The sequence below is a fragment of the Pyrus communis genome, chromosome 5 (genome assembly GCF_963583255.1).
Source record: "Pyrus communis chromosome 5, drPyrComm1.1, whole genome shotgun sequence".
Lineage (NCBI taxonomy): Eukaryota > Viridiplantae > Streptophyta > Magnoliopsida > Rosales > Rosaceae > Pyrus > Pyrus communis.
In genome coordinates this window covers 20,825,225-20,840,508 of record NC_084807.1, presented here as the reverse complement: position 1 = coordinate 20,840,508, position 15,284 = coordinate 20,825,225, and the positions used below count along the sequence as shown (strand labels likewise).

At 36.9% G+C, this 15,284-nt stretch overlaps 3 protein-coding genes across 3 annotated transcripts; 2 read left to right on the top strand and 1 right to left on the bottom strand.

The window, feature by feature from the left end:
* The first annotated feature begins 279 nt into the window (after positions 1-279).
* Positions 280-3,656, top strand: LOC137735499 (ras-related protein RABF1). The gene is made up of 8 exons (XM_068474930.1): positions 280-525; positions 821-897; positions 1,488-1,571; positions 1,761-1,855; positions 2,036-2,141; positions 2,892-2,981; positions 3,079-3,165; positions 3,358-3,656. The coding sequence occupies exons 1-8, from the start codon at positions 501-503 to the stop codon at positions 3,412-3,414; spliced, it is 621 nt and encodes a 206-aa protein (XP_068331031.1). The 5' UTR covers positions 280-500; the 3' UTR covers positions 3,415-3,656.
* A 681-nt stretch (positions 3,657-4,337) lies between these two features.
* Positions 4,338-5,651, bottom strand: LOC137734391 (F-box/kelch-repeat protein At3g06240-like). Its single transcript, XM_068473667.1, has one exon. It carries the CDS (start codon positions 5,649-5,651, stop codon positions 4,338-4,340), a length of 1,314 nt encoding a protein of 437 aa, XP_068329768.1.
* A 5,139-nt stretch (positions 5,652-10,790) lies between these two features.
* Positions 10,791-15,080, top strand: LOC137735497 (U-box domain-containing protein 14-like). Its single transcript, XM_068474929.1, has 4 exons — positions 10,791-11,223; positions 12,863-12,979; positions 13,219-13,632; positions 13,727-15,080. Exons 1-4 carry the CDS (start codon positions 10,942-10,944, stop codon positions 14,807-14,809), a joined length of 1,896 nt encoding a protein of 631 aa, XP_068331030.1. The 5' UTR covers positions 10,791-10,941; the 3' UTR covers positions 14,810-15,080.
* The last annotated feature ends 204 nt before the right edge of the window (positions 15,081-15,284 follow it).

Genomic DNA, 15,284 nt, shown 5'->3' with positions numbered 1-15,284 from the left:
AAATTTATTTGCTAGATAATATATAATCTTCATGTTTCTTAAAAGAAAAGGCAAAACATAAATTGGCTTAATTTTATTGTATATTTCAAATTTTTAAATCCAACTATTATTAACACTTCAAAAATTTCATCATACACTTCTCATTGTATATTTTTTTTCTAATTACAGAAAGTTTAAAATGTAAAATAAAAATTTTTGAGTGTCAATAATTATTCTGATTCTAAATATACAAAAACAGTTCGTAGGCTTGTAGTAGACTATACGTTAAAAATTAAGTGTGCTCTTCTTCATTACAAAGTTAGTTTGTACCAGCCATTAACGACCTAAACTTATACCTCCAATAACCCATAACCATCTCTGCAATTTCATTCACCTTCCCTGTTCCCTCGCTTCTCCTCTCCTCCACATAAACCCTAGACCCACATCCACTTCACACCTACCTGCACGTGGGCACCGATTATTTACAGTTGCATATTCAATAAGAACATCAGAGGCTCACAATGGGTTGCTCCGCCTCCCTTCCCGGTAAATTCGCATCTAAATTTGGATCGTTTTAGGGATTTTATTTCTAGGTTTTACTGTTTCGATTCGATCACATTGAAATTTCCATCGGGTCCTCTTTATTTGGTCTATTTCCTTGATTTCTAAGCTCAACGAGATTGAATTGACACAGAGAGAGAGAGTGATAGAAGGGTTATTTGTTTGCTTAATTAGGATTTGGGTTTCGCTAATTGCTTCGATTGTGATTACCCTTTTGATAATTTTGTTCCTTTTTCTTGTGTTTTTTTAATTTGATTGAATGGGGATTGGTTGCTTGCAGATAGGAGTTCAGGGCGGTTGGCCGGGCCAAATTCCGAGAACGGTGGAGCTTCTGATGCCAAAAATCTACGTGTGAAGGTACTTTTTAGGCTAAACTTATGCTATTAATGATGTTACTGTCACTTATATGTTGCTAACAGTGCTTGATACTGGAGTCATTACCAACTTCTGCTCATTTGAAGGTTAGTGTGGGTGTGGAAAATGCTAACTTTAACTTAACATATATAACTAGTGTGTTTCGATACGCTTAACAGTTTTCTACGTGAATCTGATACATTAGGGAATGCGTCCCAACAGCGTACATTAAAAAAAGGGTCCAGAATTTTTGGATTTATGATAACACTAGTTTCTTGACAATCAGTTATTTATGCCTGCAAACTGGTAGTAGGTGGAGCTCGAGCATATTGGCAGACGTAGAATTTATTACGGAGTTCGGTTAAGCAAATGTTGCCGTTAAAAAAAATAAAAATAAAAAAATAAAAAAAATAAAAAATCAGTAGTAAGATGCATTCGGTATTGAAGTTTAAGAGGATTCTACTTAGTTTGTTTAAAATTTTAAGGAACAGAGGACTCTTTATATGAAATTGATAAAAGCAATAATGTCCATCATGGTTTATATAAAGCATATGACTGAATGCAACTAACCTTTCATTCTTGTCACTCTTCAGCTAGTTTTGTTGGGTGATTCTGGTGTTGGTAAAAGCTGTATTGTTCTCCGTTTTGTTCGTGGTCAGTTTGACCCCACATCCAAGGTAAGGAACATGTTACTGCTATATGTTAAATCTTAATCACAAGTAGATCTGACGACGTTTTACTTTCGAGAAATCTTATGGTCTATGTACCCTGTTTTTGGGTTTCAATATCTAGCCTCTCCGTTGAGGTACATGGAAGCTAATATGATGATCATTTACTCAAATTTTCTGGTTTTTTAATATTTCCAGGTGACTGTTGGAGCTTCATTCTTGTCACAGACGATAGCTTTACAAGATTCTACAACAGTTAAATTTGAAATATGGGACACTGCAGGCCAAGAGAGGTATTTTGCCAATCGTTTTAGATATAACACTAGTTTACTGGTTTATGGTGAAATTTGATCCTATGTTCTTGTTTCCAAGGCATCCTTCTTTGCCCTCTCCTGTACTCCTTCCTGGATACTTTCTCCCGCAGTGTACTCCTTTTGCAGAATTATATTGATTGTTTATAAACTCCTATTCAGGTATGCTGCATTGGCCCCACTTTATTATCGGGGTGCTGCAGTTGCAGTTATTGTATATGATATAACAAGTCCAGATTCTTTCAACAAAGCGCAATATTGGGTTAAGGTATCTTTTACGAAGGCACACAAGCATCAATTGTGATATTTTTGTTGTTTCTTTATTTAGGTGTAAATCATTTCTTTTTGTTCAATGGAAATCATCCTTTACTCTTGCATCCACGTTTAGCAAGCAACAGGTTTGACAAAGGTAAAAAAACTGTTTAATAAACTATGAGGTTACAAAATGGCTTCAATAACAGATTTTTTTACCTCATCGGTAAAGCGTCATATAGTCTACCATCAAAATCTCTATTTCGTGATAAATTTGTAATTATAAAGACAGGTTTTTAAACCGAAAGTCAAAATTTAGAGTGTTATGTTTTGTAAGTTCTTAATGACAGGTAAAAGTAATGGTTAGTTTCTTTATTTATCTCGCAAAGACTTGAACATGTGGGACAGTGAGGTTCCAGTTGGCTGACTAAGAACCTCTAAGCCAGATTGTTGTCGATGCTCAAAAGATCCACTTAATGTGTTATAACTACTCCACGCATTATAGTTTTAATACTAAGGAGGAAGAGCAGCTAACTGTATTGAACTAGGAGCTAATAATTGGATGTTTGCCTATCAATCTGCGTTATGGAGCTTAAGCTCTTATCGAATGTGCAACTTTGCCTTGGTAATTTGCCTTGCTACATGGACTTCACCAAAAATCCATTTTGCTTAAACTACACTTAAATTATTTCAAGTTTTCTATAACTGGTTTTTGTTGGTGCGAATTTGCGTTTTCCAACAACTGATAAATATTAGCTCTGTACAGGAGCTGCAGAAACATGGGAGCCCTGATATTGTCTTGGCCTTGGTCGGTAACAAAGCTGATCTTCATGAGAAACGTGAAGTTCCTGTTCAGGTGAGTTCATTACCACTCAATCTAGTGCATCTTCTTTCCATGTATTTGCAAAATAGACATTCGCATGACTAAATAAACATCTGTTTTGTTTGTAAAGGATGGCATTGAATATGCAGAAAAGAATGGAATGTTCTTTATCGAGACATCCGCAAAGACAGCAGATAATATTAATCAGCTGTTTGAGGTAACCCTAGTAACGTTTATGTTTCCGTCATAGGATATTTCTGTATTAGCCATTGAATTGTTATTTACAGTAGACTCCGTACAAACTTCAGGTTCCTACCTTATAACCCAGAAGTTTAAATTAAATTATAAACCCTTAAATCCGAAGCTCATCAATTACTAGGAATGCTGACACGTTGTCTTCTTTTGGCAGGAAATTGCCAAGCGACTACCCCGTCCAGCCCCTTCAACAACGCAGCAGAATCCGTGAAAGCTGATTAAATAAAGAACTTATTCATGCTATGGAGACCTACTTTCCTTTCTGTAATTTCCCAATTTGTGTATATTGTGAAATAGCTTGTAGCTTTTGCATTTTGCTGGGCTGTGGGTTTCATCCGATAGTTTCAGTTAGAACTGCATGATCGTACTTTGCACGCACTAATCATCTGTATGTGCCTGGGAACCCACATAGCTGATCAAAGTGTTAATAATCTTTTAGACATTTTTCATCAATTTGGTTTTCTTGATCTTCCAAAGCAAAAACAACGAAGATGAATGATAAATTTTTGACATGAATTTATTTGTTTGATATATATTCGAATGGAACATCGTGTGATTTTACATAAAAATTGATTTTAACAAACATCATGTCGGTACGATGGAGTAATATTGTTATGGAAAAAATAAGTTACATTTAGTCAGGGCGACATGGACTGTACCCCACCTCTTGCTTGCTACTAAGGGAACACTAAAGCCTTGTGTTGTGCGACCTTGATCTAAAGTAAAACCAACTCTTCCCCCTCCTGCTTCTGCAACATTAGTCAGATTCTCTTGAGACATGAGGATTTCAGTAAGCTTTAAGAGTACTCAAGCTCTCGGTACAACTGAATATCGCACCTCCTACGAGTTCCGAAACTCATTTTAGATCATGTAATACAATAACGCAGGTTTTGGGGTGGTTGTAGCATAAATCGCAGGAGGAACCGAGTTTATCTCCAGCCATAAGCTTGTTCCCAGTACAAGAACTTCAGCCACGAACTCCAATTTCTTGTGCCACGGGTGTTGTGGATCTTGGTCATCCGTTTCATGTCGAGAAACACGAACAATCTTGTAGGTGTTGGTTATGCTGTCAAATCCCATTCCGTACCAATCATCGCCGATCAGACGTGTATTGGCTCCTCTTGCGAGTTGCGACTAGTGGAAAATCTTTCCCGCTTGCTTTTCCAACTTTAGCCCGGTCTCAATAGACGGGGAGATTTCAGTAGCTTGTTTTGCTTCAACCAAATCTCCATAATTCCTGAGAGACATCAAGCTCTCGGTACAAGTAAAGATCCTCTTATAATACTTACTACCTTCCAGTTTTGCAAGATTCATGGAAATACATGTCAGATCCAAGAAGAATATACTTCTATTGGTGTGATCATAGCAAGTATCCTGGAAAAATATACCATGCTCCCATTCACCACATGCCGACACATGAAGGTTCCGAAAAGGATGTTTCATATCTATTTTGTAGCTCAGCACCCACTCTTTCTTGTCATAGTTTTTCAATTCCCATATCTCCATATGAATATCTGACGAACCATCCACTAGGGCTAATGATCCTCTCAAGTTAAGCAAGTGAAAAAGAGCGAGGGAGGTACCCGACTTTTTTTCTAAGGTGGGGTGAGGAGTCCAATAAAACTCCTCTTTCTTGAAGTCGAAAGAAAGTATACTTGGTAGATTGCTTTCTGCTTGGACAGTTGAATACTCATTTGGACGAAGAACCAACCAATGCGTGTCTCCATATGCAGATGCTATTTCGTTGGAGAACCGGAGGCAAGGAGGAAGAACTGAGTATATCTCTCGCCATGAGCTTGTGCCAAGAACAAGAACTTCGGCCACCGATACCATTTTCACCATTTTGTTCCACGCAGGTTTCTCATTGGTATGTTGGGAAATACGAACAACCTTGAAGTTGTTCGTTAAGCTGTCAAATCCCATGCCGTACGAATCACATTGGCAGCTGAGACCTGTATTATTGGCTGCAGGGAGCATTAGAACTTCCCCCTTAAGAGGATCCAATAGGAAAGGTAGGTATGCTTTGGAACTGATCTTCCCTCGAAATAAAAACAAGTTGCAAAAAGCAAAAGACAAGATATATGGAAGCCTGGACCAAACCCCGAAAATATTTCCATGTTTGATCTTTCTCAAGGTGGTGTTGTCGCCATGGTATATTAATGGGTGCGTAATATTTCCTTTACCCTTCGAGGATTCGATGAGAAGCATAAGTCGAGGTACTTGACGAGGAACATTACTGGTACAATCACTACTACTACTAAGTAAACGATGCGTGTGCAGTGTAACAAAAGAGAGGTCGTCAACCATGTCTAAGAAGGCCTTAGATACACTCTGGATGCTACGAAGCGAATTTACGGGCAGTCTCAAAAGGATGTTGATAAGGATTTCAATGGGTAGGTCCATCAACTCTGTGTCGTTGTTCATATTGTTGCAGGAGCTGTGCTTCATTCTCTTCTGGGTCCTCATCATCAACATATGACAGTCAGAAGGACTACAACCCTAATTGATAACAAAGCAGATTTTATATTCAAGAAATTATAAGTATACAAAGATATGCTAAGCTAGCTAGAAATTATCATATAAGTAATAATTTGGACAAGAGAATGTTTGTACTTGTGCCAGAGAATTCCGGATGCTGCTTCTTGAATTTTTCATCCCCGTTTTTAGTATATAAGTGTACACCCTGCATTCCAAGATTCTAATCCAACTCAAATTAGGATACAACCTCCTAGACCTAGACCCAATGCGTGTGGGAAATACCATTAAATTAGGAAAGCGTACTGCCAGATTGCGGCTGCCGCACCCTTTTCCGCAATGCTAATTGCTATCCAGTATCCACCCAAAAACCCTAGGCTAGCTAGGGTTTCCTATCTGTTAGGTTTTAGTTGAAAGTTTGAAGCCCTAGTTGCATGGTTTCGACCACTTCGGTTTGTTTGCACAGAACTTATGCTAATACTATATAGTATTAGGTTAGGGTTATCAATCATCCCTCAATTGCCTTCTATTTACTTATTTCTTTAAATAACCAAAACACAAGATTAGAGTATGCTCGATAATCATTTCGTAACACAATAGTTCTCTTCTCTAATGCTGTACTTCAATGGCCAAACGCCATGATGTCGGTGTCAAAGAGTAGGGTTGTGAAATTGAGGAGCTCGAATAACGAAATACTCGAAGTAGAAGAAGCTATATGTGGTAGCGCTGTCGGAACCAATAAAATCCCTAGTCGACGTCATCGGTGTCAACCATGTGATACCATTGCCAGAGGTCAATTCCAAAACCCTAGTCATGATGATAAGAGTGGTGGAAGATTAAGCATAATGCTTCTTATCATGGTGTTACTAAAAGCACAACAAGCACACAACAACTAATCAAAGATTGGGAGGCTGAATTTGTTGAGGAAGTGTCCAAGCCAACGTTGTCATTAATCTGTTATGCACCGCAAACTTTCTATGCGTGAAGGAATTGCAGGATCTTATGTTTCAAAAGGTTGCAGATTTGATTAAGGTGAAGACAGTTGAGGAGATCTGCGAGTTGTTTCCCGTCAAGCATTAAGATATGGCATTTTCGAGGAAATATCAAAATGATTTAGAGTGACCAAACTCAGAGACCACTACATCGATTTTCATTATCAAAGACCAAAATAAAGAATTATGCTAATCTCAATAACTATTTTGACGAAAAAGCCTTAAAATATATACGCAATAATGTGATTCAAATTCGACTTTACGCTAGAATCGAACCTAAGACCTCTTAGGTACAAGTGAAAAGAAATACCACTAGACTATAGTACTAACTGACCGTTCGAAATACAAGTTAATTTCTTAAACTCAAACACATGTCATCAAAGTTAAATTCTTCAAGTTAACCTCAAGCACTTCTATGGCCCGGCTTTTGTATTGAGGAAGAACGAAATTCAATTAGAGTTATCTCATAGATTTGAAAATTAATTATCTTGAAGAATTAACGATCAGATTTCAATTACTGTGAGATAAGGATAACATCAAATCTTATCTAGTGATCAAAATCGTTGTGCTATCAGGTCTCTTATGACCTTAGGGGAACACGACCTATTCTAATACAAACAACGTGCATTAGTTTTCATTATGAGGCCCAATAGCAGGAGAAGAAAAATTGTGATCTCTCGTGCTAATGGCACAAGCATGGCACAATAACTTGTTTAAGTTTCAAATAGATAGGTTGAATGATTCAACATTTATATTGTTCCCAACTTAATTACATGTATCTCAACAAGTGTGAGATTTTATTATAAAAGGCATCAGTGTAATTAGAAGATGAAACCATTTCTACTTAAATTATAATTTGTTTTGTCAAATCTCCAATTTGGGATTTTCAACGTAACTAAAAATTAACTTTTATGTTAAACATGATATGAATATAAATTTACTTATCGTTCCAATTTTATAAGATGTCCGGACTAAAGTTTGATCTCTCGGTGATGATTAATTATTTTACAAGTCAAAAGTTAGTTTAGGCTAATTTCAATAGAGTAATTAATTAAAGTTGGATGTACAATTATTTGGTTTAATTATTCCTTTCAACCTGAAAAAAAAAGAGCGTGTACGGTCCAGATCGAATCGGAAGCATGACAGGGACCTGCCGATATCCAGTGATTGACATTCTTCATCTGCCCAATAGAAAAATAGAAAACGAGGGTCGTGGGTCCCTACCTTACTAAATATTCAGGCCGCGGATTGGTGTGTCCATTCCACGTCGGCATGATCGCGACACATTGCGCTTCGTTATTAGGCGCCGGCTGGAACCTGTTCTTTGGAACGCGTAGTTGACTGACCTGGTGGCTTCTTCATTGCTGGCTAAGCTTAGCTAGCCGGTTGTTATTTGGCTCGTGTCAAAAATTGGCTAATCAAAATAAAAAGTAATAGCCAGGAGACTCTTGTTTTCGGAAAAGGATCATCGTCGGATTTTTTTTGTGGGGATTCAGAAAATCTTGTAATCATGTTCGTTCATCGTATATCGTACGGTCAGTTTTTGTTTGGTACTATTTATATTCAATTTTAAATGATTTCTAACCATACGATATACGATGAGCGACTATGATTGATTAATCCCAAATCCCACAAAGAGGATTCGGAGATAATCATTTTCCCTTGTTTTCAACCACCACGGGTGGCTGAATGGTTTATAATGAATTTCAGACCTGTATTTCACACGACACATCTTAGAGTTCGATTATTGGTGCTCGTAAATCGCAAGATGGTGGCCAGGAAGGCTTAAATGTCTTTATGAGTCTTCCAGCTCCCGAAAGGGAGGTCTGTCGTGGTGAAACCATCAGCTGGTCCCCTTTTTTAATTTTTTTTTTTTTTATTCTTCTTTTCCTTCATGAGTAAAAGTATATAATATGTTTTTTTTTTTTTTTGAACAAACGATATTATCTACACTAAGAGGGGGAGGTGGGCTTAGCCTCATAATGAGTTAGCAATAATGTGATTCGAATTTTCCTTTGGTAAGAATCGAACCTAAGACCTCTCATTTACAAGTGAAGGAGAATACCACTAAAAAATATTAAAAAAACAGTATACAATATGTTCAAATATTGGGGTGCAACTTCAAAGCTACTCAGCACTCAATGTTGGTGTTTTAGATGTTAGATTTAATTTCCACCAATATTAAATCTTTTATTATCAGTCTCAACCATTCATTTTCTACAAACTACGTACAAATATCATTGAAGAAAGATTCCACAAGTTACAATTTTATTTTACAAATGACATCAATTCAACTTTTAGTGTTACCAAACTCATAAGGCGTTTGAAGCTATTGAAAATTTGAAACCCACAAACTCCACCCTTCATAACTCGTAAACCTTATCGCATGTCAACCTCTAATGTCGACTTAGTCACTTATTTTGATTAGACTACGAAATTAAGATAATATCCCCCCAAAGGGATCATAATAACATACAAAACATTCAAGATTAGTTGCTTATTAAAGCTGATAAAAAATCACATTCATTCAATTTCTCTCTCTCTATCAAACAACTCATGATGGATTAATGTCACCTTCAATTTCCATCAATAACTCACATTGTTTAAGCCATAAAATAAACATTAGTGCAAGATTGGAAGAGCATGGTAAAATTTAGATCCATACAGAGGAGAGATTTTTTAGTGTATCGAAAACATGGTCTGATATATCAAACTTTATAATACAAGTAGTTGGATACTTAATTAAAAATTTTAGCCATTTATATTATAACACTTAATATATAAAGTAATATTTCTGGCACAATAAAAATTTTCTCTAAATGAAGAAAAAAGAGACGAGATTTTGGCTTAAGTTGAAGCGGAGCACAGCTAGCTAACTGTCTGGCTAATTTACGGGCGGGAATGAAAACTAGCACAATAGGGAGGACTTGGCCAAGTTACTTGTTAAAGGTCAAAAATACCCCTTTTTGATGGATGCAATTTATTAAATTCATATTTACAAGTCGGCGGGCTGACAAAAAGAAAAACAAAATATTAATATATGACCAGATCAAATTTCAATCCTACTTTGACATACTGGAAAATGGGCAAGTGAGAAATTTTCAAATTTCAAAGATTAAGGTGTTGCAACGAAGAAATGAATTACAAAAAATCAGATAAGAGAGATCTGAAATGAACCACACACGTATTACAAAGTCATGCAAAGGGACTTTTGCAAAATGACGACTTGAAAGAAGTAATTTACATGCCTCTTATATACTTTTGTACCGTTCATGTGATGTATTTTTTAAATTCATTTTCCCTAACTTTATACAATTTATTTCTTCTTCATTTTATTTAAATACTTTAGAATTTGAAAGTTTCTCGTCCAAACATAACCTTACAATTCTTAAGTCAACGTAAAGAAGTTTCATTATTTTCGTTATCAATTTATCGTCACAAACATTTATTTTACTTAAATGCATCTGCTTTGATTAGTTCTTTTGCAACGCAATGTAAAGGGCAGTTCCGTCGCAAGGCAACAAAAATTTGGTCATAAGTGATGTCATCTGACCGTAACACTTAACCCCGTACAAGGATTAAGCAATGACTTCCTAACTTACCATGACTCCGTAGTTCAATCACATTAGTTGTTCTTTAAGCAAGATTTCTACCTAGTGGAAGAATGTCTCAACTTTTAAGGCACACAAATATGATAACTTTTAGTTGTTATCGAATAGTAAAATATTTGCGTATATCTTATAGTCGATGAACACCTTTTTTATTTTTTGACAAGTCGATATTAACGTAAATTACTCTCCATAAGAAAGAGATTTAGAAGACTCAAACTACAAAAGGAACTATTCATAAATTTAGACTCTGAGTTATTAGAAAACGAGCACATACCAAGCTATGCACGATTGAGAAATTATTTTAGTATAACGATATTATTTACAATAAAAAATGAGATATTTAAATTAAGCCACATAATAAGTTAAACATAATAACTTTTATTAATATTTAATTCGTGGTTCACAAGAGTTGAAAAATAGACCAAACTCCGACCTTTGGCGTTACCATATATATCCACAACAACCACCTTCTTCTTCGAGCACCAGCACCATCCATCGCGTTTACTTTTACATTCCAATTTTGCCCCTTTCTTTCTTGACACCAACATCCCAATCCCAATCCCAATCCCAATCCTTCAGTTTGCTCATCTGGGCCTTCTTCATCTCCCCTAAAACCTCCAGCTCCAGCTCCTCCCAGTACAATTCAGCTCTCAACCCCACATGGGTCCAGCGGGAGAAGATACGAGCAGGTCAGTAGTGAGTCAACTCACCGAGTCGGTGAAGGCGATTTCCGAGTTGCCCGAGTGCCGAAACGCGTTCAGGAAGATGTACGGCAACTTCGTGCGGAGAGTCAAGCTTTTGAGTCCTCTGTTCGAGGAATTGAGGGATGGCTATAAACAGCTGGGAGAAGAAGAAGTTGTAGCTCTGGAGTCGCTGGGGGAGGCTTTGAATTCGGCAAAGCAGCTCATCAAGTCGGTCAACCAAGGGAGCAAGCTTTATCAGGTACTTGCTTTGTTTTGTTTGTGTTTTTCAATTTTCTGTTTTCTGTTTGGTTGCTGAGAAAACGAAGGAAAGTGGAGAGAAAAAATTAAAGTTTTGGGTTTTGTAGCATTTGATGTAGCTAGGAATTCTAAGGTATTTTGAAATTCCCAGTTTGCAGGAAACACAATTCTTAGCCAAGGTAGAGAGTAAGTTAAGGAAAACATGGTAGTTGCGAATGTGGTTTTAGTTCGAAAAGGATTCGGAAAATTGTCGATCGAATATATATTGCTCAGGTTCTGTCCTTTTTGTTTTCTGATGGAAGGAGCATAATACTGCAATGAAAATGTTTTGTTCCTTAGGGGATGTAGTCAAACTAGGATCCGAGAGGATTTTAAAAGACTTTAAAATCATAGCGTAGTCAATTAAAAGATTTAAAGGATTTTGAAATCCATTCAAATCTAGGTGTAGTCAATTAAAGGATTTAAAAATCCTTTAAAATCTAGGTGTAGTCAATTAAAAGATTTTAAACGATTTTAAAATCCATCCAAATCCAAGTGTATTAAAAAAATTAAGATTTTGGAGGATTTCAATAAGTTGTGGATTTTGTGGGATTTGAGAGCCAAAAGTATATATAACCAAAACTAAAAAGAATCCAACCTCACACCCTAGGATTTCAAATCCTTCCACCACAATGCACCACAATCCATTCAAATTCTTTAAAAATCCATATGAATTTTGTAAGAGTCCTTAATCCTCTTAAATCCTATCAAATCTATCACTTTTAAAATCCTTTAAAATCTTTGTTTGACTACACCCCCTTAATTAGCAACAAACAGGAATTAGCCCTACTTAGTTATGCTGTGTAGCTGATCTAATAAGTAGACAACTCTACTCAATCATGTAAAATACACCAAGAAACCAAGGATATTGACACATTTTTCACGGAAGCACCAAAATGATTTACGGTGGACAAACTTAGGGACCATTTTTATCGATTTTCATTGTCAGGGACCAAAATGAGGAGTTGCCAATCTCAGAGACTATTTTAATTAAATAGCCAATTAAGGACCTCTGCGTGTTATTTTGACCTCCATGTTTGTTGACTTAGAAAATTTCTCATCTATGCAATGTACAAGTTAACGCTGCATTATTGTTATTTAACAGTTTTAATAGTTTATTGCCAGCTTAATTAAGTTGCAGTGATACCTCTTTTTTTTTTTTTCTTTTTTTTTTTTTTTTTTTTTAATATTTTGTAAGGACTGAGTAACTCGACTTCTTAGAATGTAGTGCTTTCATACGAAGGAGGTTTTGGAACAATAGGTTGCATCTTCTCGCATTCTACTGTGATATCCTGAATTTGAACTGAATATAATGATCGAGTGTAGTACTAGTGTTTACGTTTTCACCGTCAGTTCGTGCTTTCATTTCTTCCGATTATTATTTAACATATAGAAAGTGAGATTGACATCCTCCAAGACAGGTAGATGTCCTTTACATGCACACTTGAACTCTGGTGTAGTAGCACTAGATATGAGCATGTACTTTACATGCACACTGGGAAGCAACAGAATATGAACATCAATAAATGTTTTATGTACCAAGATGTATGCTAATTGCTAGTCAGGGTTTTAAAGGTAGACAGTGTTTTCTTATGTAACAGGCTTTGCAGAGGGACGAGATCATTGATAAGTTTCACCAAATGACGGTAAAAATTGAAGCAGCATTGAGTAAAATTCCTTACGAGAAATTTGACATGTCAGAGGAAGTTTGCGAACAGGTACATTTACAACCCGCATTCCACATTTGCATTTGAAGAAGAGTTTGAGCAGAAAATGACCCATAGTTTGTCTTTTCTCTCTTTGCGCTTTTTTTAATGCTGCAACTATGCAACAATGAGAGAGAAAGCTCGTTCTCTTTGCGAGCAACAAATTATAAAACGCATAAAATAGTGTCAAATTATGGATTTTTTCACTTTCAAAGTATTTAACAAGAAGTATCCCGTGTAATTTCTTTCAGATTGAACTAGTGCATGCTCAATTCAAAAGAGCGAAAGAAAAAAAGGACTGCCTTGACTCACAACTAGAGATGGATTTAGCTGTAGCAGTAAGAGACACAGATCTTGACCCTGCAGTAATAAAAAGACTTTCAGAGAAGCTTTACCTCAGAACCATCAATGATTTAAAGAAAGAGTCACTTGCTTTCCATGAATGGGTTATCGCAAGTGACGGAGATCTAGGGGACCACTTTGAAAAGATGCAATCTCTGCTTAAGAAGCTAAAGGACCTAGTGCTTATGGAAAACCCAGAAGTTGACAACTCAGAACATGACAAGAGCACGGTCAAGCACAGATCTCCTGTCATCCCAGATGATTTCCGGTGTCCAATATCACTAGAATTGATGAAGGATCCTGTGATTGTCTCTACTGGACAGGTACGTCCTTGAACGTCTTTAACAATGTACCGCTTTGTCAGTTACTCAGTTCCTCTATTGTTCTCGTGGTTAATGATTTCACCTATTTTCGCAGACATACGAAAGATCATGTATTCAGAAGTGGTTGAATGCAGGACACAAAACTTGTCCCAAAACACAGCAGACATTGTTGCACACAGCCATAACACCAAACTATGTTTTGAAGAGTCTAATTGCTTTGTGGTGTGAAAGCAATGGTGTTGAGCTACCCAAAAAGCAAGGGAATGGTAAAAACAGAAAAGCAGGAAGCAGTATTTCAGACTGTGATCGTGCTTCTATTGCTTCCTTGTTAGAAAAACTAGCAAAGGGGAACTCGGAAGAACAAAGAGCAGCCGCTGGTGAACTCCGCTTGCTGGCAAAGAGGAATGGAGATAATAGAGTGTGTATTGCTGAGGCAGGAGCCATTCCTCTCCTTGTTGAGCTCTTGTCGTCTGCTGATTCTCGGACCCAAGAGCATGCCGTTACAGCACTTCTCAACCTCTCGATAAATGAGAGCAACAAGGGAGGGATTGTAAATGCTGGAGCTATACCCGATATAGTAGATGTTTTGAAAAATGGCAGCATGGAGGCTAGAGAAAATGCAGCTGCAACCCTTTTCAGTTTGTCTGTTGTAGATGAAAACAAGGTGGCAATTGGAGCTGCTGGAGCTATCCCAGCCCTTATAAAATTGCTGTGCGAGGGGACACCGAGAGGGAAAAAGGATGCAGCTACCGCTATTTTTAATCTTTCAATCTATCAGGGAAACAAGGCCAGGGCTGTAAGGGCAGGTATTGTGGCCCCACTGATGAGATTGCTCGAGGATGCGGGAAGCGGGATGGTGGATGAAGCGCTAGCGATCCTGGCCATTCTGGCTAGCCACCAAGAAGGGAAGGCAGCAATTGCTCAAGCTGAGCCAATCCCAGTTTTAGTGGAATTTATAAGAACAGGTTTCCCACGCAACCGGGAGAATGCTGCTGCTGTGTTATGGTCGTTATGCACAGGTGATTTGCAGCAGTTGAAACTAGCAAGGGAACTCGGTGCGGAAGAGGCAATGAAGGAATTGTCGGAAAATGGCACTGAGAGGGCCAAGAGAAAAGCTGTAAGTGTTTTAGAGCTGCTTCAACGCGTCGACGATGATTTTATTCCCCAACAATGCTAGTAGGATGAAGAAAGTGTAGTTCTACTGTAATATACGCAATGTTTGAAATATCAATATGTAAATTTATGGATATATCGATGCATGTATCGATATCAGTTGCCAAAAGTTGTGGAAATTTGCAATGGAGTAGGTATATCAACTCATTCAGATTTAGTTGAAATTAGAGAAAAATTTCTCAAAAATAATTCAAAAGTTAGAAGTATGCAATGAATTCTAGCAAAATTTCTATAGTGAATGAATAAATATCATTGATATTGATTTTTCTATATTTCATCGATATATGATGAAATTTGCATTTCAACCCCTTCTTTATATAGGTTTTTGATTTTTGAATATTTAGACGAAAATATCGAAAATTTTGTAAACATTTTAAGTACTGAATATCCAATATCAACATATCAAGCGTTCAAAGTTGTTTATTATTGGAGAGTTACCATAAAATTTAATTAATAAACAAGAAGGCGGGAAAATTCTT

Excerpts from the sequence above, each read along its gene's own strand:
- LOC137735499 (XM_068474930.1), top strand. The coding sequence starts at position 501 with ATGGGTTGCTCCGCCTCCCTTCCCG. Across the intron at positions 898-1,487 it reads CCAAAAATCTACGTGTGAAG|CTAGTTTTGTTGGGTGATTC; the intron begins GTACTTTTTAGG and ends GTCACTCTTCAG. Across the intron at positions 1,572-1,760 it reads AGTTTGACCCCACATCCAAG|GTGACTGTTGGAGCTTCATT; the intron begins GTAAGGAACATG and ends TAATATTTCCAG.
- LOC137734391 (XM_068473667.1), bottom strand. The coding sequence starts at position 5,651 with ATGAAGCACAGCTCCTGCAACAATATGAACAACGACACAGAGTTGATG.
- LOC137735497 (XM_068474929.1), top strand. The coding sequence starts at position 10,942 with ATGGGTCCAGCGGGAGAAGATACGAGCAGGTCAGTAGTGAGTCAACTC. Across the intron at positions 11,224-12,862 it reads AAGGGAGCAAGCTTTATCAG|GCTTTGCAGAGGGACGAGAT; the intron begins GTACTTGCTTTG and ends CTTATGTAACAG. Across the intron at positions 12,980-13,218 it reads CAGAGGAAGTTTGCGAACAG|ATTGAACTAGTGCATGCTCA; the intron begins GTACATTTACAA and ends AATTTCTTTCAG.